General features: G+C 42.3%; 2 protein-coding genes across 4 annotated transcripts in view; both read right to left on the bottom strand.

Annotated features, from left to right (window-relative positions):
- Positions 1-10917, bottom strand: part of GOSR1 (golgi SNAP receptor complex member 1) — a 41564-nt gene extending 30647 nt beyond the window's left edge. Inside the window, exons 1-4 of one of the 2 annotated variants that reach the window (XM_081110272.1) lie at positions 10859-10917; positions 8272-8392; positions 3671-3758; positions 2155-2262 (exon numbers count right to left, since the gene is read on the bottom strand). In XM_081110272.1, coding sequence (XP_080966398.1) covers positions 2155-2262; positions 3671-3758; positions 8272-8392; positions 10859-10889 — 348 coding nt within the window. In that variant the 5' untranslated portion in view covers positions 10890-10917. The remainder of the gene's footprint in view (positions 1-2154; positions 2263-3670; positions 3759-8271; positions 8393-10858) is intronic. The other variant, XM_081110273.1, reaches the window with a different exon arrangement.
- A 7581-nt stretch (positions 10918-18498) lies between these two features.
- The window catches only part of CPD (carboxypeptidase D), a 56083-nt gene continuing 48875 nt past the window's right edge, over positions 18499-25706 (bottom strand). For both annotated transcript variants that reach the window (XM_081109549.1, XM_081109548.1), the window contains 4 exons: positions 24401-24532; positions 23685-23870; positions 23292-23391; positions 18499-21264 (listed from right to left, as the gene is read on the bottom strand). In XM_081109549.1, the coding sequence (XP_080965675.1) occupies positions 21038-21264; positions 23292-23391; positions 23685-23870; positions 24401-24532 (645 nt within the window). In that variant the 3' untranslated portion in view covers positions 18499-21037. The remainder of the gene's footprint in view (positions 21265-23291; positions 23392-23684; positions 23871-24400; positions 24533-25706) is intronic.

Below are 25706 nucleotides of genomic sequence, written 5' to 3' on the forward strand. Positions count from 1 at the left end.
TGCATCATAGCAACCAGTCACTCTGCCATTTAGTCTATTTGCATATTAGCCTTTTATTATATAAAACTAGAGGCCAAGTGCACAAAAATTTGTGCACTCGGGGGGTATGAGGGGTGTCCCTCAGCCCAGCCTGTGCCCTCTTGCAGTCTGGGACCCCTCAGGGGATGACCACCTGCTGGCTTAGGCCCGCTCCCCAGGGGATTGGGCCTAAGATGGCAATCAGACATCCCTCTGGCAGCCTGGCAGCCCTCGGGGGATGTCCACTTGCCAGCGGGAAGCAGGCCTAAACTGCAGTCGGACATCCTTAGCGCTGCTGAGGAGGCAGGAGAGGCTCCCACCACCACCGCTGTACTGGCAGCCATCAGCCTGGCTTGTGGCTGAGCAGAGCTCCTCCCATGTGAGAGTGCCCTGACTACCAGAGGGCAGCTTCTGCATTGAGCGTCTGCCCCCTGGTGGTCAGTGTGTGTCACAGTGATCAGTCATTCCCAGTCCTTCTGCTGTTAGGGTCAGTTTCCATATTACCCGTTTACTATATAGGATAGAGGCCTGGTGCACGGGTGGGGGCTGGCTGGTTTGCCCTGAAGGGTGTCCCGGATCAGGGTGGGAGTCCTACTTGGATGCCTGGCCAGCCTGGATGATGGGATGATGGCTGTTTGCAGCTGGTCACACCCCCTTCAGGGTGGGGGTCCTGCTTGGGTGCCTGGCCAGCCTGGATGATGGGATGATGGCTGTTTGCAGCTGGTCACACACCCTTCAGGGTGGGGGTCCCCACTGGGGTGCCTAGCCAGTCTGGGTGAGGGGCTGAGGGCTGTTTTCAGGCTGGTGGGCGATTGAAGCTCCCAGACTCTCCTTTTTTTTTAAATTTTTTTTATTCTGGGATTAATTTACCTTCTATAGCTGTCACTGGAGCTGAGAGCAGGCTCCAGCTCTGAGGCCGTTGCGCCGGCTGAAAGCAGGTACCTGGGTTTGTTTAGATTCTATAATTGAAACTCTGTTGCCATCACTGGCCCCTCTAAGCTCTGAGCCGCCATGGCTGAAAGCAGGTTTCTGGGGTTTGTTTAGGTTCTATAATTGCAACATTGTTTCATCCGGAGCTCAGAGCTGAGCTGTGGCAGGCAGGGAACATTGACTTCCTCCATCACTGGAGCAAGCAAGCCTCATGTTCATGTTCGCTTCAGCTGCCTGGCTGCCGGCCGCCATCTTGACTGGCAGTTAATTTGCATGTCTCGCTGATTAGCCAATGGGAAGGGTAGTGAAGTTATGGTTAATTACCATGTTTCTCTATTATTAGATAGAATGTGATCTATAATCTCTCCGAATTTGTTCCTAATACATTTTTTAAGTTTTCTTTGGTTGTATTAGCTATATAATCTTATCACTGCCACATAATACAAATTTTGTCTCTTCCTTTATCTTGTTTTTCTTTATTAATTGCACCACAAAGAACTTCTAAAACAATATTAAACATTGTGGTGATAGTGGATATTCTTGTTGTTTTTTCCTTTTCCTTTAATGGGAATTTTTTAGTGCTCTATTATTAAGCATGATGCTAACTTTTAATCTGAAATACACATTTTTTTTTGGATTAGGCAACTAAAGTATCCTTCTATTCCTACTTTTAACAAGAGTTTTTTACATTAGCAATGGTTGCTGAATTTTTTCAATATTAAAAAGATTTGCCCTCCTATTTTATAGTATATATTAACAGCCCATATATAAATCTTTAAGAGTTTATTTCATTTGGTTTTAGTATTTTTCTCAAACAATATTCTAAATATAGTAAATTATTCCTCTTCCATGTTATCTTCGAAGGCTAGTAAAAGTATACTCTAAACCACCATATTATTGCCTACGCATGACCATTGGCTATTTCACTGTTTCAGTTAGCTAGCGAGGTTTCCCATGGTTTATTTACCTACTGATGAATAGTATTCAATTTACCAGGCAAAAGCAAGAGTTCTTAGATATCAGACATTTTCAGAGTTTTATAATACCAAAAAAAAAAAAAGTAAAACAAGACAAATTTCTGTAGCATGGCATTTATCCTCTCAGAAGATTTCCCCGTGTGTTCTCTTAAGTACATGTGCACACAATATACTCAGGGATTAAAATAAACCCCATAACAACATGAAACTCTCAAGCCCAGTGTATTACCTGCAATATGTCTCTATGTCGCTGTAATGTATGCATCAGTGCTGCATTCAAGGAGGGGACACCTGCACTGTTGGTATATTCTGCCATTTTGTCATTTACTCCTGTAAGCTAAAAAAAAAAGAGAAAGGAAAAAATATATATATATGTATTTTAGAAAGCACTATAAAGAGATAAAATAAATTATTTGCCTGTTCACCCTTTGGCTAACAGCAACAAATAAACCAAAAACAAGAAGCTAGTACGCAAGGATTCAGTACTTCCACCAAGTAATACATAAAATTTAAAAAAAACAAACTCTCATGGGACCTGGAAATAGCTGTGATCAAAATTCAAGTGGCTTAAGAAGCACACACCTTGAATGAAAAGGTGGTGACTTCAACAAATGTCTGTGTTAATATAATCTAACTAGGGGCCCGGTGCACGAAATTCGTGCACTGGGTGTGTGTGTGTGTGGGGGGAGTGTCCCTCAGCCCAGCCTGCCCCCTCTCACATACTGGGAGCCCTCAGGCGTTGACCCCCATCACCCTCGGATCGCCTGATCGGCCCCTTGCCCAGGCCTGACGCCTCCCCCAGAGGTGTCAGGCTTGGACAGGGGACCCCCATCTCCCCCCGATCACTGGCTCTGGCCCCCGCCCAGGCCTGAGGCCTCTGGCCCAGGAATCATGCCTGGGCAGGGGACCCCCATCTCCCTCTGATCGCTTGCTCCACCCCCCGCCCATGCCTGACGCCACTGACCCAGGCTTCAGGCCTGGGCAAGGGGACCATCATATCCCCCAATCCCCGGCTCCGCCCCCCACCCAGGCCTGATGCCTCAGCCAGAGGAGTTGACCCTCATCACCCTCCGATCACCAATCACCGGATCGGCCCCTTGACCAGGCCTGAGGCCCCCGGCAGAGGTGTCAGGCCTGGGCAGGGGACCCCCAGCTCCCCGCGGTTGTAGGCTCCGCCCCTACCCAGGCCTAACGCCTCTGGCCTAGGCGTCCGGCCCGGGCAGCGGGGACCTGCAGTGGCAGCGGGGGGGGCGCCATGATTGTGGGCTTCGCTTTAGGCCCAGGCAAGGGACCCCTAGCTCCTGGGACTGCCAGCTTCGACTGTGCCCAGCTCCCATCGCTGGCTCCACCCCTACTTCCTGCTATCACTGGCCAGGGTGGCAAAGGCGCCTGACTCTCCGATCATGGCTGGGGGGGCAGCCATGGGGGGCCCCAGGGCCGCCTTTGCCCTGCCCCCCAGCTCTTAGCTCCCCCCTGGGTTTCCGATCACTGTCAGTGGCAGGGGGCTTCTTCCTGCTTTCCCTTTCGCCTCCCTGCATTGTGCCTACATATGCAAATTAGCCGCCATCTTGTTGGCAGTTAACTGCCAATCTTAGTTGGCAGTTAATTTGCATATAGCCCTGATTAGCCAATGAAAAGGGTATCGCCGTACGCCAATTACCATTTTTCTCTTTTATTAGTGTAGATACCATATCTAACAAATACACAATTTTTAGCAAAAAAGCCATTTAACAGAAAGTCCTTACCCTTGCCAAAAGCTGTTCAATCTCAATTGCCATTGTTTCAAACATTCTGTCTTGGCTTGATCCATTTAAAAGAGGTGTTGTGTCAGAGCTAAAGAGAAGTTCAAATAAAGAGGATCTATTACTTAAAACTAATCTTTTAAAACATACTTAAAATAATAAGGTAATTATTCTTAAGAGGTCAAGTATAATCCCTGAGCAATTCTTTCTGTTTCTTAAGAAACTATAATTTTTTAAAAGAAACACACACACACACACACATTTTATTTGGAAATAATTTCAAATGTACAAAAATTTGAAAAATTAAAACAGTACCCTGAGAAGAAAACCCACATAGCTTTATCTTATCCCATTTGCTTTATCACTTGCTCTCTCTGAATCATATGAAGGCAAGTTATATATATCATGGTTTTTTACCTTTAAATTCTTTAGGGTGTATATTCTAAGAATCAAGATACTCTCTTACAGCACTACAGTATAGTTGTCAACTTCATAAGTGTATACTGGTACATTTTTCTTTAACCTGCTGTCAGTTGTCCCAATAGAGTCATTAATACCTTTCTTCCCTTCCAGTTTAGGAGTCAATCTATGGTCAGCTATTGCATTTAGTTGTCATGTCTCCATAGCTTTCTTTAATCTGGAACATTTCAACAGTCTTTTGGGTGGCATTTTATGCATCAACATTTTTTTTTTAAATAGAAAAGTTCCTCATTTTTGTTCATTTGATATTTCCTTGTGAGTAGACTGAGGTTATGCATTCTCTGCCAGAATACTGCAAAGGTAATATTATAGTTTTTTTAGAGTATTACATCTAGAGGTGTAATTTATATGCAGAAAAATACAAGAATCATAAGTGTATAGCTTGATGCCTTTTTTGTATATTCATATACCCATATAATCAACAAAGTAAAAATTGAGAATATTTCCACTGACTCAAGAAGTTTTCTTGTGCCTCTTCCCAGTCAATGCCCACCCCAAGGAAACCATTATTCTTTCTTCTATCTCTATAGATTGGTGTTTCATGTTTACAGATTTTTAAAACTGATTTTTGGAGATAAAAGAAGAGGGAAAGAGAAACAGCGATGTGAGAGAAGAACATTGATAGGTTGCCTCCTGTACACACCCCGACTGGATCAAGCCCGCAACCTAAGTACAGCATGTGCTTTGACGAGGAATCAAACCTTTTCTGATATAGGGGACACTGCTCCAAACAACTGAGCCACCCAGCCATGGCTCTAGCTCTTTGTGTCAGAGCCAATCCAAGATTCTGCAGGTGTATCTTAAAATGTGCCTGGACAAAAATTCTCTATATTCTACTAACACAAATCCTCCCCTACAAGACATATGAAAAAGAAACTGGTCTGAATGTAAGCTCTATGAGAAGGGAAACTGTGTCTCATTCATCTATATACCTAGCTCCTAAAATTTTGCTTGGCACATGGTAGGTGATTAATGGATACTTGCTGAATGAATGAGAAGGCAACTCTCTACATTCACCATTCTCAGGAGAATAGGTGAGTCCAGGGAAATGGTCAAAACTCATTCTCCACAATACTAAAATTCAGTTAAATTTAATTCATTTTATAGGTATGTGATGATTCATAGGCCAATAAGTTCTCCAAATACAGAAACTAAAAAAATTACTCATCACTGAGTTTATTCATCATGACATGCTTTCAACCTGAGCAATACACAAAACACTTCAGAATGCAAATTGAAAAGAAAAAAAGAAAGAATGCAGAGTGGATCTTGATCCTCATGGCCTTAAGTTTCTTATCGAAGGGGACACTTAGGCTGAAGTAATTCCACAAAGTCGGTCCCAGTTTTATTGCAGAATTTCTCCAGGAATGTTTTCAAGATAGTTTTTCCTTTAAAGGAGTCACAAAAGTATTAAGTTCATGAAGCATAGAGAACATAGAAAAAGTATCATGTAATTGTATCTCTTAACTATTTGGAGTTTTAAAATTATATAATCACTGGCATAGCCAAGTGGGAGACTTAAATTCAGGAAATATGCTTAATACATATAAAAGAATATTCCTCATTCTTTTACTTGCTAAGTAAAGGTGAGCCCAAAGCAATGCAGTATGATGAAAGCTATGTGTGACATGCCAATAGCTTACTTTTAGATCTTAGAGTCAATATGTTGGCCCTGCTATCTTTAATTCTTTAATAATGTGCCCTATTAAAAAGAAGCAACAAGGGAATACGGGGGACATCTGTAATACTGTCAATAATAATATATATATTATTTAAAATTAAAAAGGAAGCAACAGTTTGGCTATAGTGCTGGAATGAGTCTTTTGTTGAAATGTGCATAGAAAGTTTTAGAGAGTGGGCTCTGGAGATAGAAAGACCTGGGTTCAAATCCAAGGTCAGTTTTTATTATTATTAGTTGAGAAAAATATCGCACCCATGACCAATCCTCACAAAAGTATATAAAATAGAGAAGATAACAACTAACAACTCTGCTACCTGCAACTTCACTTGGAGACACATAAAACATTTTTATAGGTAAAAAGTGTTCCCAGCAATCTTTTTTAAAAATTAAATATATTTTTACTGATATCAGAGAGGAAGGGAGAGGGAGAGAGAGAAAGAAACATCAATGATAAGAGAGAATCATTGACCGGCTGCCCTCCTGCACGTCCCATACTGAGGATCGAGCCCACAACCCAGGCTTGTGCACTGACTGGGAATCGAACCCTGACCTCCTCAATGATCAACCACTGAGCCAATGCAGCTGGGCCCCAGCAGTCTTTATATAAAGCTCTTAGAATAGTACCTGACACATGATAAACACTCTGTGTCAACTATTAAAATTATTATTAATTAGCAAAAGCTGGAAACAATGTCCATCTACAGAATAAATTGTGATACAATAATATAATCCTATATAATAAAAGGCTAATATGCAAATCAACCGAATGGCAGAATGATCAGTTGCTATGATGCACACTGACCACCAGGGGGCAGACACTCTGTGCAGGAGCTGATAGTCAGTGTGGTCCCACAGGGGAAGTGCCGCTCAGCCAGAAGCTGGGCTCAGGGCTGGCTAGCGCAGCAGAGTGGCAGGAGCCTCTCCCACCTCCACGGCAGTGCTAAGAGTGTCCGACTGATGGTCTGGACATCCCCCGAGGGCTCCTGGACTGTGAGAGGGTGCAGGCCGGGCTGAGGGACTGCCCCCCCGCCGAGTGCACAAATTCCGTGCACCGGGCTTCTAGTGTAATAATAATGTATGTTAAATGTATTCATAGCTTAATCTCAAAGATAATGGTAAACCATAAAGCAAGTTGCAAAATAACTTTGATAGGATATTATGAATTGTTTAGGAATACAAACATATACCATAAAATATATATGGAGATTATGAGGATGAAAAAAATGGATGCTATCAGGGGCTTAACTGAATTGGTCAAGATTATTTCTTAAAGTGGGAGATAAGAACATGAGAATCCAATATATTATTCTTTATACTTTTCTACATGTCTGAAATATTTCCTAATACTTTTGAAACAAGTGAATGGCCTAAAGTGAGCAAAAGATTCAAAGATAAGAATACATTTTCCAAAAGAACTATCATATGACCCATCAATTCCTTTTCTGGGTATTTATCTGAAGAATATGAAAACACTAATTTAAAAAGATATATGCACCCCTATATTATTGCAGCATTATTTACAGTAGCCTAGGTATGAAATAACCTAAGTATCCATCAATGAAGGAATGGACTCAGCTGTGAAAAAGATGAACTACTGCCATTTGTGACAACATGGACGGCCCTTGAGGATATTATTCTAAGTTAAGTAAGACAGACTGAAAAGGACAAAAACCATATGATTTCACGCATATATGAAATACAAAAAAGAAACAAACTAGCAAACAAAATAAACTCACAGATACAGTCAAAAGATGGGCAGTTATCAGAGGGAAAGGAGAATAGGAGGAGGGCAAACATGGGTAAGGGCGTCAAATGTAAGGTGACAGATGGAAGCTAGGCTTTTGGTAGTGAACACACTACAATGCACACAGATGTCCAACTGCGATGCTGTACACCTGCAGCTTATATGTTATTAACCAATGTTTCCTCAATTAATAAAAACACAGTTTCTATACAGTCAATACAGTAGTATACTGGTTACTCATAAAAGAACCAAAATTAAAAATAGCTTAGATGATTAGTAGGGAGGATACACACTGCATTAGATTCATTTTAAAATGCCAGAATAGCAGTATATGTACTTGGCATTTGGGTAGTTCCTCACATCTATTTAGCAATCAGAAGGTACAAGAATACAATATGGACAAATCAACCACATTTTCTTAAACTGATTGACCTAGAAACTTATTTCTGACACAAGCTCATTCGTAAGCCTTAGCATTTTCCTCCTGACATTGTCACAATCTTTGCCTAAGAACCCCAAATTAATACGAGTTTCAAGAATTAAGAATTTTCATAAATCACTAAAAACAAACAATAACATAAAAATAAAATACCAAAAATCCACCTATAGAACAAATTACAGAGTTACATTTTAGTTTATTTTTTGATGCTTTAAAAACATTATACAATTTAAGGCATAAGAGAGAGGATCTGGTAGTACCTATACCTGTCGCGTCTTCCATCTCGGGCACTGCTGTGACTGTAACTCGTGCACAGTTTACTGAAGGAAACTAGTTTCAGGTCAAGTTCATTTTCCAGCTGTCGAGCCTGTTTCCTGAGATCTTTAACGAAATTATAAAAGCAAATGATTCAGACACAGAAAGTTCATCAGTAGACATAAAACTCACAAAGCTATTCTGAAGAAAACAAACTATGAAAATGATCATATATTGATCTAGGTTCAATTTAAAAAAAAAGTTTTAAATGGAAGAAACCAAAGATGTACCCAGCAAAGCAAACCGTCACTTGATTTTAAACTTCAGGTGGGGCAAAAAGGCAGGGGGGAGACGCAAATTTTCGGCTTTATCCAAAAGACAACTAGACAACAAAGATTGCTCTAAATCCCTGAAATTATTTATATAGCAACAAATACATTTTGTTAAGTTAAGGGAAAACAAAAGAAAACACAAATCACAAAGAAACTGACTGCTGCCGAAACCGGTTTGGCTCAGTGGATAGAGCGTCGGCCTGCGGACTGAGGGGTCCCAGGTTCGATTCCAGTCAAGGGCATGTACCTGGGTTGCGGGCATATCCCCGGTAGGAGATGTGCAGGAGGCAGCTGATCGATGATTCTCTCTCATCGATGTTTCTAACTCTATCTCTCTCCCTTCCTCTCTGTAAAAAATCAATTAAAAAATATTAAAAAAAAAAAAAAGAAACTGACTGCGGTTTATTAATTTACCATTTAACTTTATAAAAAAGAAACCATCACTGTTTTTGACAGAGATTTTCCTATTTCTTTATATCCCAACACTTTATTAGGCTCATGAAATTCTTAATAGTAGAATGACTTACGCGATTGAGCATGAAGGACAAAATAATCGTTGACAAAGACGTACACAACTGTCTTTCAATAAGCTTACCCAAATTTGGAGAGGCTGAAATTAGCCATGACAAGGTGCTACTAACAAGGTCAAGTGTCAGCACAACCAAACTAACAGCGTAGGTTTTAGTACAACAGAAACAAGCACGCAAGCAGAGGCACTGGTTTGGCATCCAAGTGGCTGCGTGAGACAAGCGGCAGCCCCAACACCCCCACGCAGCTGTAAGGAATCTCATCATCCATGGTCAAGTGGATGGAGGTCAACATGAGCGGGCTGGAAGGTGGGAAGCATCCTGTAAGGACCTCCTCTTTCAGGACAGCGCAATAATACACTCATCAGCCACCAGAAGTGGGGAGCCGCGTAAAGCGTGGAGCGTGTTCCCCCAGAAACCGAGTCTCAGTTCGAGCCTCCGCTCTGCGCTTCCGAGAACTGGCTCTGCGGTGTAGTGACGACCTACCGAACCTGCGAGCCCCAGCCTTTCCTTTTCCACACCCCGATCTCCAGGGGTTTCCTGGTGCTACAATGAGGACAGCACAGCGCTTCCAAAACCGGCAGCCCGGCGGCGAGTATTCAAGATGCCAGCAGCCACTGCTGCAGAAATCAAAACTACCTCCGGGCCGGGACACGCGTGTCGCACGGTCACTTTGGATACGGTTTAAAGGACCAGCCCGCCCCCTGTCGCCGGTCACTGCCGTCCCCGGCAGAGGACAGCAAGGAGAGGCACTCTGACAGTACGACAGGCAAGTGCGCGTGGACTTAATTCAGAATAAGAATCTGAGACCCGGAGGCCGACAGTGCCCATCCTGCTGCCGGTGGTGGCTTCCAGAGGCTTCAGGGGGTAGCAACAGGGAATAGTTTAAAAGGAAAAAAAAAATAATAATAATTCAGAGAGCAGTCTCTAGGCTGCAGTAAAGCAAACACTTGACAGAGAAAAGTGAGCCTTCTCCGCCCGCGCTGCCATCGCGGCCCAGGACGTGCCTTTCACACGGGTCCTCTTTCAGGAATCAAAGAAACGCGCTCGTCAAATCGCAAGATGATTTTGTGTTTTGTTTTGTTGGTAGAAAAGGTATCACAAATGCAATCATCACAATTCACGCTGGTTCTCTCAACTTTCTCTGTTTAACGAAACGGATCTCGGGAGCGGACGGGTCAGGTTATTTCCTCCGCCAGCAAACGGACCCGACCTCCCCGGCCCGGCCCGGCCCGCGGCAGCCGAGGGCGCTCAGCCCCGGACACTCCGCTCACACAACCGCCCCTCGATGGCCGGGCCGACGAGCTCCTTCCTCCTTTCCCTCCCACTGTCCACGGCGCCGGCTCCTGCGGGCTCCCGGCCTCGGGATACCCTCGCCCAACACTCGTTTCCTCCCCGCCCTCAGAGTTCACACGAAAGCCCCTTCGTCCGGGCTCCGCGACGCTCTCAGCCTGGCTCTCCTCCGGCTACCCAGACCCGGCTTCCTCTCCATCCCCGCTCAGCCCTCCGGGTCCGACCCCCGCCCCAGGCCCCGCCGCCTCTCGGGTCAGCCCCCTGTCCCAGGCGGTTCCTTCTCCTCAGCCCCGAGGCCCCGAGGCTCCCACTGGACGCCCTGCCCGCCCCCGCTCGGCCACACGGAGGCCAGGCCCTTTCCTCTGCTGCCACCCCCAACACCCGTCCTCTCTCAGCCCCTCCGCCCTCAGGTGAGTCCCAGCCGGAGGCCTCGCCCTCACCTTCCCAGTAATTGCTGGTTCCCGCCGCCATCTTTGTTGTCCGACGTCAGTCGGGAGACGAGAGTCCAGGCGCTGCGGGCCAGAGAGTCGCCTCCGCGCCTTCTTCCGCCCTGGCGCCAGGGCCGATGGGATACGTGAGCCTCCCGAGACACCGCCACCTGGTGGTCGATTGGTCGCGTGACACCCCTCGAGGGGCGCGACTGAAACTCTCATGCTTGGCGCCGGACACGCCTGCTTTTCGGGTGCTCCTATCCGTTCTCTGCACTGCAAGGTTTCATCATGGCATCATCGCCCTCTGCTCGGTTCATCCCCTCTCTCAGCAGGACCTACCTGTCTGAGGAGAAAGTCTTCCTCAGGCCCTGCTCCTGTTTGCCTCACCTGCTCGCCGTGCACCACCTCTTCAGCTGGCCTCTCTCCCGTCTCAGAGCCAGAGGCCCCTTTTTCCCAAGCCCCACCGACCTCTTCATCCTACCTGCGCCGCGTGCTCCGTCATCCCGGACCTCTGAGCTCCGTGCCCTTCTGCAAGGTCGCCTTCTCCTCTGTCTGCAGTGGCTCCAGGCCCAGCCCTCCTCCTTCCAGCCACCGAATCTAGACCGTGTGTGCTGACTGCTTCCATTGGTCATCCTGACCCCCCACGCTGTTAGCTGCTGTCCACACCCGCCCTTTATAGAGACATAACCACGGTCTACTTCTGTCCACATTTTACCAGCTCCAGCGAAATGTAGGAACCTTACGTGCGGGAAAGGTATTTAAATCACCCTTGTCCCTTTACCCGCTCCCATCTATACTTGCCTTCAACATTTCCTCTACATTCATTGAGAACTACATCAGACGTTATAATTTTTGTTCCAACTGTCAGACATAATTTTTTAAAAACATATATTTTTATTATTGATTTCAGAGAGGAAGGGAGAGGGAAAGAGAGAAGCACCCCGAGCCCGCAACCCGGGCATGTGCCCTGACCAGAACTGAACCGTGACCTCCTGGTTCATAGGTCGAAGCTCAACCACTGAGCCACGCCAGCTGGGCCAACTTAATTTATAGAATTCAGAAGAAGAAAGAAAGTGTTCCGTGTTTACCCAGATTTTACCCTTTCCGTTTTTCTTCCTTCCTGATGGTCCAAGATTTCTTCTTTTATAATTTTCTTTCTGCTTCAAGAACGTCCTTTAGCCATCTTTTTCTTTTTCTTTTTCTTTTTTTTCTTTAGCCATCTTTGAAAGAGTAGGCCAGCTGGAGACAAATTCTATTAGTTTTTCTTCATCTGAGAATGTCTTGATTTCCCCTTCATTGCTGAAAGATGCCGTTGCCAGAAATAGAATCTGGGGCTGACAATTTCTTCTTTCAGCACTTGATAAAAGTGACAATTCCTCCTGGCGTCCACAGTTTCTGGTGAGAAATTGGCTGTTTTAGATGTTTTTCTACTCTAGGTGAGGCATCTTTCCTTTTTCACTGCTTTCAAAAATTTTGTTGTTAATTCTCACCCAACCAGGTTTTTCCATTGATTTTTTAGAAGGACGGAGGGAGATGGAGAGAGAGGGAAGGAGAGAAACATCATTGTGAGAGAGACACATCGATTGGTTGCCTTCTGCACACACCCTGAATAGGGGTGGGGATCAAACCTGCAACCCAGGTATGTGCCCTCGATGGGGAATCACACCCAAGACACACTGGTTCACAGGCCAATGCTCTGACCACTGAGCACACCAGCCAGGGCTGCTTTCCAAACATTTTATTTTTGACATAAAAAGAGCTGCCAGACAGCTCTGATGGGAGAGGGAGTGTAATGAGGGGGCTGTGGAAGGATTGAGCAAAAAGCAAATAGAGAGGGAGAACTCATGGACAACAGTGTGGTGATTGTGGGGGGGCGGGGAGAGTTGATGGGGGAGTTGGAAGAGGGCATAGAGGGCATAAATGATGATGGCAAAAAGTTAAATTAAAATTTTTTAAAAAGTTTACCAATCTCCATATCAGGTTTGGGGTTGAATATAATGAGGAAATCTAAAATATTATGGAATGTTATTTCCTTCTGAAATAGATATTTTTATTCTACTAAAAATATTGCTAAAACACATATGGCAATAAATGTTGGTTTCCATCCTTTGGGGGGAAAACTTATTTTTCTTTCGTTTTCAGAAGGTTGACTGTGATGTGTCTTAGTGTAGATTTCTTTGGTTTTATCCTGCTTGGAGTTTGCTCAGCTTTTTGAATCTTAGATTTATGTTTTGCCAAATTTGGGGACATTTCAGCTCTTATTTCTTCTAATACTTATTCTGCCCCATATTGTTTCCTCTCTTCTTGGGAAACTCCAATGACATGAATGCTAGGTCTTCTGTTAAAGTCTTACATATCTCTGAGGGTCTACTAATCTTTTTCTATTTTCTGTTGTTCATATTGGATCATTTGTACTGTTTTGTCCTCATGCTCACTGACAGGGATGCCTTTTCTCTGTCCCCTCTATTCTGCTATTGAGCCTATTCACTGAGTTTTTTAAATTATTGTATTTTTCAGCCCTGGTCTGTTTGGCTCAGTGGGTAGAGCGTCAGCCTGCCGACTGAAGGGTCCCAGGTTTGATTCGGGTCACATGCCCGGGTGCAGATTCAGTCCCCAGTAGGGGGCGTGCAGGAGGCAGCTGATCAATGATTCTCTCTCTCTCTCTCCTTTCCTCTGAAATCAATAAAAATATTTTAAAAATTATTGTATTTTTCAGATCTAAAATTTCCATTTGGCTCCTCATTATATCTTCTGTTTCTTTGCTGAGACTACCATTTTTTCCTAAGCTTATTTGTAATTGCTTATTAAAATATTATTAGATCCTTGTCAGATAATTCCAACAGCTGTGGCATCATGATGTTTGCATCCATTGGTTGTCTTTTTTCATTCAAATGGAAATTTTCTGGGCTCTTGGTATAATGAGTGATTTTAAAAATTGTATCCTAGATACTTTAGGTATTATAAGACTCTGCATCTTATTTAGATCTCCATTTAAGCAGAGCTTCTATGACAGCGTGCTCACAGGGGAAGTGGACAACTTCCTTGTTCCTGCCAGGGGCAGTGGACGTTCAGGCTTTCCCGTGGCCTCTTGATACCTTGTTCCTGCTCCCCACGTGGCCTCCACAGACACCATGGCGGCCTCATTACCGCAGTGCATGGCGGAAGTCCTGGCTCCTCTCTGGGCCTTCTTTGACACCACCCAGAAGGTGGGGAGGAGTGCCTTCATGGCCGCCAGGTGAGCCTGGAGTGCAGGCTTCCCTCGCAGCCTTTGCTGGCAGTGGGTAGAGACAGGACTCCGGTTTTTTTTCTGAGCATTTGGCTGGGGTAGTGCAATTATTGTCTAAAACTACTCTGTCGTGGTAGGCTGCCTCTTTCCTGGTTCTATGGCCAAGACGTCTTTTCTCTGGGCTTTCCCCCCTGCCTATTCCCTTGGACATTTCAGGGTTGCCAGTTTCTCCAGTACCCATTGTGGGGTATGAGGCAACACGCATTATGGGATCTATAAGGCAAAAGGATAACCAGGGAACTCACCGCTGTGTTGTTTCTTGGATCCTGAGGTCCCTATCTGTTCCGCCTTCTTCTTCCACCATTCTGAGATTTAGTATTTGTTTTATATATAACGCACGAGGGTTTTTTGTTTGTTTTGCTGTGCTTAGTGGAATAGAAATACATCTACTCCATCTTGTCCAGAATCAAAAGCCTCCATTTTTAGATTTTAATTATTTTCTAAAATGCTTCATCTTGTCTTCTACTTTCTTGTATTCATCACCATTATTTTAAAGTTTCTGACTGAGATGAAAAAATCTGTAACTCCCAGGGGACTATTCCTATTCTTTTCTTGATCTTTCATTATTTGATATTGTCTTTTGATAATAAAAGTAACTTCTGATTGGGTGCTGCATATTGTAGGTTAGAATGTGTACCAATCATTTGAGGCTTCAGATGACATCTTCTTCCTCCAGAGACAGTTCACTGCTACTTCTTGCAGAAGGGAGGGGCACATCAGCTCACAGGAAGGGGTGGGACTTGTATCTTTGTACCAATTGCTTTGTTTCTGATGAGCCTTTACTTCTAATGTACAGCCACTTACGTGTCTTAACTGAGAGTCTGTTGACCAGTGGCCTCTTCCGTGGTAGGTGCTGAACTTGTATTTTCCCCGACCCACTGATACTGCCTACAGCTTCTGCTCATGCTGCTTCTTGCCTACCCTCTCTGCTGCTAGCTGTCTCTCTCAGTCACCACCTAACAATCAGCAAATGCCTCCAGGTGAAAACTTTTGTTTTATTCACCTCCAAACTCCCTTTGCATCTAGACCCCATCAGTCCTGTTACCTTAGTAGCTCTCCAATCCTTCAGACAGCTTAAAAAAAAAAATGTTGCCCACTTGGCGTCTAGGCAGTCTTCTCACCTCCTGTCTTCAAACTTCTCCCAGGCCAGCCTCTGACCTGGAACACCTTTCACCAAGTCTTGCTTGCCTTGTTTACACAGTAATAGGAAATAGGATTCCATCTAACTCCAGCCAAAATGCCAAAGAAATAACATGCGTTCTTTTAACATTCTACTGATTAATGTAAGGTGGAAGTTATACTATTAAAGTTAAAATTGGGCTTTATATGCTGATTTGATGGTTTTTAAATTGTGGTTAGTAAATGACTGTATTTATCTGAGGTATGCAATAAATACCATGGAATCATTGGCATTCTAACTGCAAGTGAGAATAAGAGATGAAGATCTACACGATGGCATTTATTCATAACTGAGTAGTGTATTAGCACTGAGCATTCATGTTTGTTGAAAATAATCAGTGTCTAGAAATCTGGAAAACGGAACATAATCAGATTACTGTTCATGATACAAATCAAAAGGGTCTTGATTCAGATATGAGAAAACTCCTGACAAAAATTCAGGAAAATGTTTCAAACGGGGGACAAAGAAACACCATCGCTGTTCAGACTTCTTGCAGCAGTTAAGACTGTTTTCACTGAATAAACATACATATCATCTGATTTTATTTATAAACAAACTAGACGTCCAGTGCACAACATTTGTGCACTGGAGGGCAGAGGGTACCCTCAGCTTGGCCTGCAGCCTCTTGCAGTCCGGGAGCCCTCTGGGGATGTCCGACTGATGGCTTAGGCTCCCCCCACTGCCGCTGCACTCGCCAGCCTCACGTGAGCCTGGCTTCTGGCTGAGCGGCGCTCCCGCTGTGGGAGCGCTTTGACCACCAGGGGGCAGCTCCTGCATCGAGCATCTGCCCCCTGGTGGTCAGTACATGTCATAGTGACTGGTCGTTCCACTGTTCAGTTGATTTGCATATTAGCTTTTTATTATATAGGATATAAAGCATTTGGCACAAATTTTTAAACTTTACCGCCAAGCTATGGACAATCTATGGAATCACACAATGGAGAGTTTAATAGTTCGTTTTTCTTTTAGTATTCATGTCTAGGGATTTCTTCTAAACTAAGACAGACTGTTACACATATTTTTGTTCGTATATGTGATAGAATAACCTTTTCTCAAAGGGAGCAGCAACAGCAAATGATGCTGGTTACCACAGTCATTCAATTCTGCGTAAAATGTCATGTTGAGCCCTTTGCTAACATTATTTCACTTAGTTCTCATTACAATTCTTAACCAGTACAGAGATTGAGACTCAGAGGTGGTTAAGGAACTTTTACAAAACAAAGTCTCAAGAGAGCAAGTAGCAGAGCCACGAATCAATCATAGATTGGCTCAGCTCCAAAGTCCATGCTCAAATCGCTACTCTCTCCTTCTTCTAGAGCAGGCTCCCTTTTTAGAGAACCACTCGCTACAGAAATAGAGCTTACTTCCTTTTCTACTTCTCTGGTCTGGACTATGCTTGTCCGCAGAGCCCGTGTTTCTTCTCTAACTTTGCATTCCCAATTCTTATTAGAGCAGCAGTATCAACATATTATTGCAAAATGAATTCATCGCCACTATGCAGAGAAAAGCCAGGCCAAATTATTTTAACAGAGCTCACCTGTAAAAAGGATCAAATTTTTAACAAACAAGTTTAAAATGCGTACATGAACTTTTTGATGGCCAGTTTTGTGGTGTTCACTGTGGAATAATTGAGCTGAGCTAAAAACAGAAGGGAGAAATGTGGCTACTATACGATGTAATTATTTCAGAAAGATAGTTTTCTTCTGAGTCAATGTGAGATGGACACACTCTACAGGTAACTCCCCTGTATTTCTGGCCTGGCACTATTTCCCCCCTAGTATAGGTAGAAAAACTACATATAAACTTTCAAACTGAAACATTAACTCTTTCTGGTCTATTGCTTTTGAGAAGAGATTATGAGACAAAACACAAAGACAAACATCATAAAATAACTTTTATACAGGATTAGATCTGTTTACATATAAAAAACAGAAAGGACCGCATTACAGTTAGATTTCACATAAATTACACAAATCGACTTTTTAAAACTACCATTCAACTTTGTTTAAAGTCCCTTTTAAAATTTTTGAAGGCACAGTGCATGAAATAAAGACTGAAGCACTTGAGAGGGATGAGTGTTAGGCACCTCATATAAATAGCTATAGATTTTTCTGGAGCTGGGGAATGTCACTGAAAGAAATGGAGAGGTGAAAAACTGATTTTAAATCTAAACATAAAAAAATACCATGTCATACCGCCATAAAATTTGCAGCATGGCCAGCATAGAATGCAGTTAGTATATTTACGTTATGCCATTTATAAAAATAATCATACTTATTACATAATTTATGTCCAATGGACTCAAAATGGTAGCCTACTTTCAAATGTCATAATATATTCTGTCAAATAAAAAATCAAACTAGGACGATATTCTGAAAGTCAAGTGGAGTCTTAATTATTGCTAAAACACAGAAGAAATGGGCGTTGGGGGCTATTTCTTCATAAATTATAAATCTAAGTTCAGTTGACATTAGTCAAGGACCCTAAACCCCGCCCCCCCAAGAATCTGCTTTAACTGAAACAAATCAGAAACCCAGAGAGTTATCAAAAAGTTGCTAGATAGAAAATCATTGAACATCAAACACAGTGGAACATTTTTATAATAACAATAAAATTGCTTCTGTTAAAAACAATTCCACCGGAGAACCATAACATAGGGCACTAGGAATAGCATTCACAGCCAAGAAGCTTTTAATATAGCAGGGACAAAACCTGGGACAAGTGTGTTTCTGACAATAAGAAGATAAAACTACTGCTAAGAATAAATGAAAATGGAAAAATAGCTCACGGCTACTGAGTAACCTGGTGTTAGCTTAGAAACAAAATAAGCTCAGGCATAAGCACTACCTTTTATTTATTTGTCAACTCATAATTAGTTTTAAGGTCAATAATCATTAATTTGGCAAATCCCAGTCAGGTGAGTTACCAAAGGTAAACCAGTGAGTCACACTGGGCCAACTATACACCAGGTTTCCTTTCTGAAGGATGACAAAGTCGCAAAGCAAACTCCCTCCATTGAGAATTGCAAGCATTCCTCAACTGGATGGGATCCCAATCACTATCCAAATGTTCACCAAAACACATCAAAACCAAAGGTCTTTCCTCCTGAAATTAACTTAAGTTCATCTTCATGAACTGCATAATCAATACATTTACACAGGCAGACACTCTGAACATTACCTACTCAATCACTTTGTTTTTATTAAGGAGTTGGGAGGGAAAAAGGTTTACAAACTGATCATCAGGAGAAAAAAGCCTTGTGAGTAAAGAAAGGCACAACTCAGACTCGGTCAAATATCATAATACTTACTCACCTCCATGACTCCAAGGAAACAGGAAGTCTAGGAGAAACACTGAAAAACGCATTCCCTAGCCCATATGGCTTCAATGCCTTATGCAATTAATGTGGTCTAATATCAGATTAGATCCACAAATAAAAGACAAAACAGGGCAGAGAACAGTCTTAGTAGTCATGATCCTGTACATTCATGTTAATAGGTCATGGAGGCTGAGAGGCCTTGCTTTCCAGAATAATGCATTATTTAGAAGTTCATTCAAGATTAAAGATTCAGAGCAGAATTTGGCTTTCTTTTCAGGGAAAAAATATGAAAATAAATACTTGTATGTTAATTTCTAAAAAAAATTTTTACATGTTTAAAAGGCATGGACTCCAGCCATTGTAATGTACAGTTAAAGACATGTTTAATTCAGGAGAGAAATGTATTTCAAAGGTATCCTTGAATAAAGACCTAATTAAGTAAAGGCTATCACAACAACTTTAATTTCTTCCTGAAATGTCTCAAGCAGAGCCGGCCACTCATAGGCCCTTTGTTGGCATTCTGAGTTTTAAAAATTCTTAAAAATCAAGCTGAAAAGAGCAATACCACCACATCATCCTCTTAAGGAAAATGTAAAGTTATTATGAGAAGAAATTAAATCATATACACTTCATTAAATATTAATATCCCACAAACACTGTTCTATGTATGTGGCAAGGGCTCACAATTTAGAGTTGTTAATAACAGGATTAATACCAGAATGGCTTAACCTGGAACAACCCAAATTTATCACAGATACTCATTAATAAGTGTCATGACTTCATTATTCTTGATGAACCAAATCTTTTGTTTTTTATAAAGCCATTTTGGGTGCATTCCTCACAAAACTTTGTTGAATAACTTAGGGGGTGATAAACCACTCCACATGAAAGCTTTGAGATGACTGATACATTAATGGATATGGAACACAATTTAAAAAGATGAGAGCACGTTTTTTGATCCCCTGATTTGGTACAAATTCAGCAGTAACATGGCCATTAAAACATTCAAACCATTAGATCATTGGTAAGATTCACACTTAAAAAAAGCATCATTTCTACTGAACAGCATGATATTAAAGACACAATAAAATGCAACTCTTTCAGATCTTTGCAATAACCCAACTGCAGTGAAGATGATACTTTTTCACCACAGTGTTACATCACACAGCAGTTCATAGCTTTTGTTTTTTTAATGGAGAGAGCCATATTTAAATGCTTTCAACTGAACTTTTAACAAAATTGGTTAATAAAAAAAGACTGTCAAATGAAGCATTAGGACAAAGAATCCAATCACTTGCAGAGGTCTATATGAATTAGACTGGCCAAGCTATTTCAGTAACAGTATTATAGGGCGTAGGTTTGGGGCTGGAGCAAGTGTAGATATTTTGTATTCAAATGTAGGTTAAGAATGTGCCAAGTAGGTTTCTTCCACACTTCCAGACATTTTCAGTAGAATTCAGATCTTGTAGATTGCTGGGTAATCTGAAAACCGTAAATGTACAACATAGAAAAAGGTTCAAATTTAGGGAATCTTAACGAATTAGGCATTCCTAGAATAACTAGTATTTCACAGATAAAAGCAGCAGCACCTATGGGTTTTTACCAAGTTAACAGATAGGCAACATGAGTTTTAGCTTTTGCTAGATCTCCCTCTTAGCTCCATTCAAACGGACATTTAGATCTTTTACAACAAAGTCAGCAAGTTCTCCCTTAAAATGGGTATCTTTAAAACTTTGCTAAACCTTACATGAGAGGTAGTGAAATCCTGCCAAGAGCACAGGCCACTAATTCTGATCTAGCCTTGGAACAGGTAGAAAGCAAATGCAGAAGTCCGTTTATTCCTTTCCTAATGTTAACATGTTTAAAAATCAACTCAGCCTCCACTAAACCTGAATAAGAGTAACTCCAGCTATTTAATAACTAGAGAAAAGTACTCCTCAGTAGGTTGAGAAAACCTTGAGTTTTAAAGCTTTATGTCAGATTCTGACTGCTGTCCCTGCCTTAATATTTCTGGATTCTTTTGGCCATTTTAAAAAATAAAGGAAAAAAGCTAAAGCCACTAGGAAACACCTGATGTGCAAAATACAACATCCACTAGTTGGCTTTATGCAGTTATCACATAAGCTCCAAACAGCTCATCTTAAATTAAAAAGAATAATAAAGTGGCTGTCCCATGTCTGCTGCATAAATAGAAAGCAGATTTTTTTTTTTTTTAAGAAAAGGTAAGAGTACTTTAAGGAAGTTCAAAACTGCCAGCCAAATTCACAGAGAATACAACTTTAGCAAGTTAACTTCCCAAAGCTCTTTGAAGAAGCAAGATAGTCTCTCTTCTTAATGTAGTCTCCCAAAAGGAACTGTGATTTTGCTTGGTTCTTAGTCTGGGAGATATGCAAGGTGTGTGTTTCAATGTTTACTAGAATATAATGTTTCCTCTTCAGTGTCCGTTTCATCCTGAAACTCATGGCTTAAGAGGGACTTCTTGGAGCCGGTTGACATCAAGCGAATTTCATCTTCATACTCATCGTGATGCTGCCTGAGCCGATGGAAGCCGTCCTTGTGTCTGTTAGACTTGATTGAGCAGATGCACCAAATAATGCAAGCTGTTAGGACCAATGCCGACATGGTGGCACCTGTCAAACAAAGCACCACATGAATGGTGTTCCACTTTAAAGATATAAATAAACTAGAGGCCCAGTGCAGGAATTCACACACAGGTGGGGTCTGGCCAGCCTGGCCCCAATCAGGGTGGATCAGGGCTGGGCCTGTCAGGGCCTAATTAGGGGCGGCTAGCTGGTGGCGGGCCCTGCTTCCAATTGGGGTTGGGAGGCCAAATGAGGGTGGGGCCAGCCATGGGGAGGGACTGTGGGCAGTGGGCAGGCCGACTCTGTCCCTGATCGAGGTGAGGGGGTGGATCTGGGGTGGGGTCAAGTGGGGGAAGGGGCTGCAGGCCAATCAGGGTGGTGGGAGACCATTGGGGGCGGGGCTAGTCAGGGGGAGGGGCTGCAGGAGGTTGGCCAGCTGGACCCACTCCCTATGGGGGGTGGTGATCAGGGGCAGGGCTGGCCAGAGGGGCGGGGCGAGGGACGCATTTGGCTGGCCGGTCCCACCCTTGATCTGGGTGGGAGAGTCCGGTCAGGGGCGGGCTGGTTGGGGGGAGGGACTGCAGGAGGTTGGCCTGCTGGCACCACCCCCTGATCAGGCTGCTTTGCTGGCCACAGTGGGCGTCATAGAGACCGGTTGTTTTGGCATTATGGTCACTGGCTTTTTATATATATAGATAGCTACTTATGATGATACTTTTAATAATATTCCATTCATATATTTTATTTTTATTTCATGTACTTAAAAACAACCTTTTAATATTACACCAAGTAGTTTATCTATAGTATGCAAAATGAGAAAAACACAGATAGCAAAAATACTAAAAACCCAAAGTCCACATCTCCAATTTCCAGTATCTCAAGGTCATTTTAACAACTGTAGTGCGTATTTTTCCAGGTTTTTCTTCATGCATGTGTATGTATATACATTTTCCTTTCACCACAATGAAGTCAAACTGCCCACTATTCTGCAACTTATCAAAGGCTTCTTTTCCTTTCCAGTGAATTTTCATTTCATTAAAATCCCTCATTTATTTAAAAGATTTGTATATAAGGTTATCAGAATAAGAGTCTTAATGACAGGAAATAATCGTAAAATCATAATTTAAATTAAGTTCATAACAGCAAATGAGTGGTAGAGCCAGATTTAAATCGTGGCTGAATCGTCATTCCTGTGTTTCTAACCACTAAGTGATCCAGGCTTTATCTGGTTCAAGCTGAGATGTCTCTACTTTAAGCACTCCACAACAGGCCCTATGATCTGATCATGTTTCCAATACACCACTCTCCTTCAACTAGGGATCTTACCCCCATACACCCTGTAATAAAACTTGGTTAGCACTAGCTGGTTTTGAGGGAAGCCTGTGCCGGGAGCAGGGGGAAGGAAGGTCTACTCTTGCATGAATTTCATGCATCGGGCCTCTAGTAGACAAATAAGTGACTAACTATATATAATATAAAAGCCTAAGCGACCGAACTACAGGTCAACTGGTTGCTATGATGCGCACTGACCATCAGGGGACAAACACTCAGTGCACAAGTTTGGGCTTCCTCCTGTCTGGATCGGGCCTGCAGGGATAGGGGATCGGGCCTGCAGGGATCAGGCTCCCTCCTGTCTGGATCAGGCCTGCGGGGATTAGGCCAAAACTGGCTATCTGACATCCCCCAAGGGGTCCCAGATTGCGAGAGGGTGCAGGCCAGGCTGAGGGTACCCACTGGTGCACAAATCCGTGTACCAGACCTCTAGTATAATATGATGTCAGATAGTGATAAGTGCTATAATAGAAGCACGTGGGTTGGAGATAGTGGCAGGGGTACTATTTTAGCCAGGGTGATCAGGGAAGGCCTCTGTGGAAATGACATTTGAGTACAGACCTGAAAATGTGAGGAAGCAAGCCATGAAAAAACATGGGAGAACCGTGTTCCAGAAAATTCATGTTAGAAAAGGAGATATTAGAAGAAAAGTGATTAGCTTCAGGTGATTATAGAGGTGATCAATTCTCAAAATGTCAGGACTGTTGTTAACTTCAACTGCCAAAAATTTACCATTTCTTTACCTGATACAGTTACCACAAGCTCCCTTGGCAAACCAAATATCCGGTTATCTGTGTCGAAGACTATGACCACGGAACTAGCTGCATCATGATGCACAAAGACCTGGAAAGATAAGGTACAAGAATTAGGAAAAGGTTTACTTCAGGAATATTGTATCTCTAGGGAAATTACAGCAAACCAACGAAATGATTCATTGTCATCTAAAGTATGTAAATGCTATAAAAATTTCCCCTTTGTTGCTAAAAGATAGAAAGATAGCAAGATATCAGAATCAAGAGTTGGTCACACTTTTATTTCTTTATTCCTCACATGCTTCTAGAAAGAGTTTCAAAATAAAATAGAAGTACTATTAAGAATAAGAATTTACATGATACTACTCAATCTGAGTCTCTTACCTGCGAATGTTGTTGCTGATACCCTTCTGCGATGGCGTTGATGTTATGGACACCTGGGGCTAACAGGACATGGAAGTAGCCGCCCTCTTTTGTGTGTACCTTTATTCCTTCATTGAGTACAATGACTGCATTAGAGACTGGTTTTCCAGTCTTGTCTTTAACAAATCCATGAACTCCCTTGTGAACCTGAAAGATATTTAAAATATAAATTTATGTTTCCATCATGCCAGATATCTAGAGGCAATAGTTTGAGGCATGACAAAAACAACAACAAAACAAGAAAATCCTTCATAAGACTGGTTTATTTGTCCTTCCCCACTGACTCTGACCTTGTTTGCTACTCATTCACTGCTTCAGAGGCAAAGAGATAGATAAAGGAAAAGGGAACGTTAGTAGAGTCAAAGCTGAAAGTGTTAGAACACAGATCTTCTGATGACTTAAATGATTTACTTTCCGCCACAGTACACTGTCTGTGTGATGTTCAAATGAACGAAACTGCAACATCTCACAGGGTTAAGTTACTTAAATCACAGCAGATTCCAAATATGTGAACTCATCTACCTATTCTGGCAATGTAAATTGAACCACATTCTCCTTTCTATATACATTTAAAATAAATAATATAAACTCTGGTAAAAGATTAAGAAAATGTTTTGACAGCTTTTCATTGAACATATTCTTGGGAGTTTGCTTCTAGTTAAAAGAGGAAGACTCACCTCCACCAACATGCTAAGAAGAGATTTTTTATTTTCTGCCCACAAGGAAGGGAGCTGTGCTGCGCTAGGAAAGAAGCAGCAGCTTGTGTACACTGTGATTTCCGGGCAGTGGCCATAGGTGACACTATAATCCTGGAATATAAAATTCAAAAGTAAATGTAAGCAAAGTAATAAGTAAAGGTAAGAATGAAGCCTTGTAATGCAACAAATAGAATAAATGGAATAAAAAGAAAACCCAGGTGATGTAAACAAAGAATCTGTAAAGTATTTTATAGCAAATATAAATAAATCACTCAGTGTCATAATCAGTCACAAACATGGCTGCTGCTAAGAGGACCACTGAGACCAGGGACTATGTCTAATTCATTTTTGTGTCTCCAGTGCTTCCCAGTTTCTGGCCAGAGGTGCATCATGGTTTGCGGAATAAATGAATGAGTAAGTACATGCAGTAGGCTAGCTTCCCTCGGAACCCTAGAACTTCACTGCTGTTCTTGGACTCTAGAGGTAGAAGCACTAACACTTGTCCTCTGATACTTTCAACCTGCAGCCTCAAGCCACTGCTTACAATAAAGCAATTAATCTGCTTGTGTGGACAGGTTCCAAAACCTAACTTACCACCTTTCCCCCAAACCTATTCCTTTTTGTAATTCATTTAATGAATGGTATTAACTCATTTTCTCACATAGACATGAAATCTCGTCTTTGACTTCCATGTCTTGCTATCATCCATAATGTGCTAAATCCTGTCACTTCTACCCCAACAATATCTCTGAAACTTAATCCTGTGACTCTAGCCCCACTGTCACTGCCCCAATCTAGGCTTTTATTCTTACTTGTCTAAAGCTATTCTAAACCAGTCTCCCTGTACCACAATCTCTCTTCTTCCAAACTACCCCAACCCACTGCTAAGAGATTAATTTTCCCATAGAACAGTTTAGATCATGTCATTATATATCTGCTTAAAACATTCAGTGGCTTCCCATTCCTTAGGAAAACAAAGCATTCAAATCCCCAAACCCTCTTTCCATTCTTGTCTTCCACTGCTCTCCATGGTACTCCACATTCTAACTAAACTAGACTGCTATTGACCTTTGCCCATCCTGCTTCCTCGTTCTGAAATGTCTTGCTGATTCACCATCTCTGCACCCAATGCCACGTCCTCTATGAAGAGAAGGCTACATCTCTGACTCGGTGTAACCCTTTCTGTCTTTAATTTCTTATGGCACATTGAGTGTTGCTCTCTTCTAGATCAAACTGATTAATTCTGTAACATAGTTATGAATTCTGTAACATATTTATGAAGTAA

The sequence above is a fragment of the Myotis nattereri genome, assembly GCF_964212035.1.
Source record: "Myotis nattereri genome assembly, chromosome: 16".
In the NCBI taxonomy this organism is placed as follows: Eukaryota; Metazoa; Chordata; class Mammalia; order Chiroptera; family Vespertilionidae; genus Myotis; species Myotis nattereri.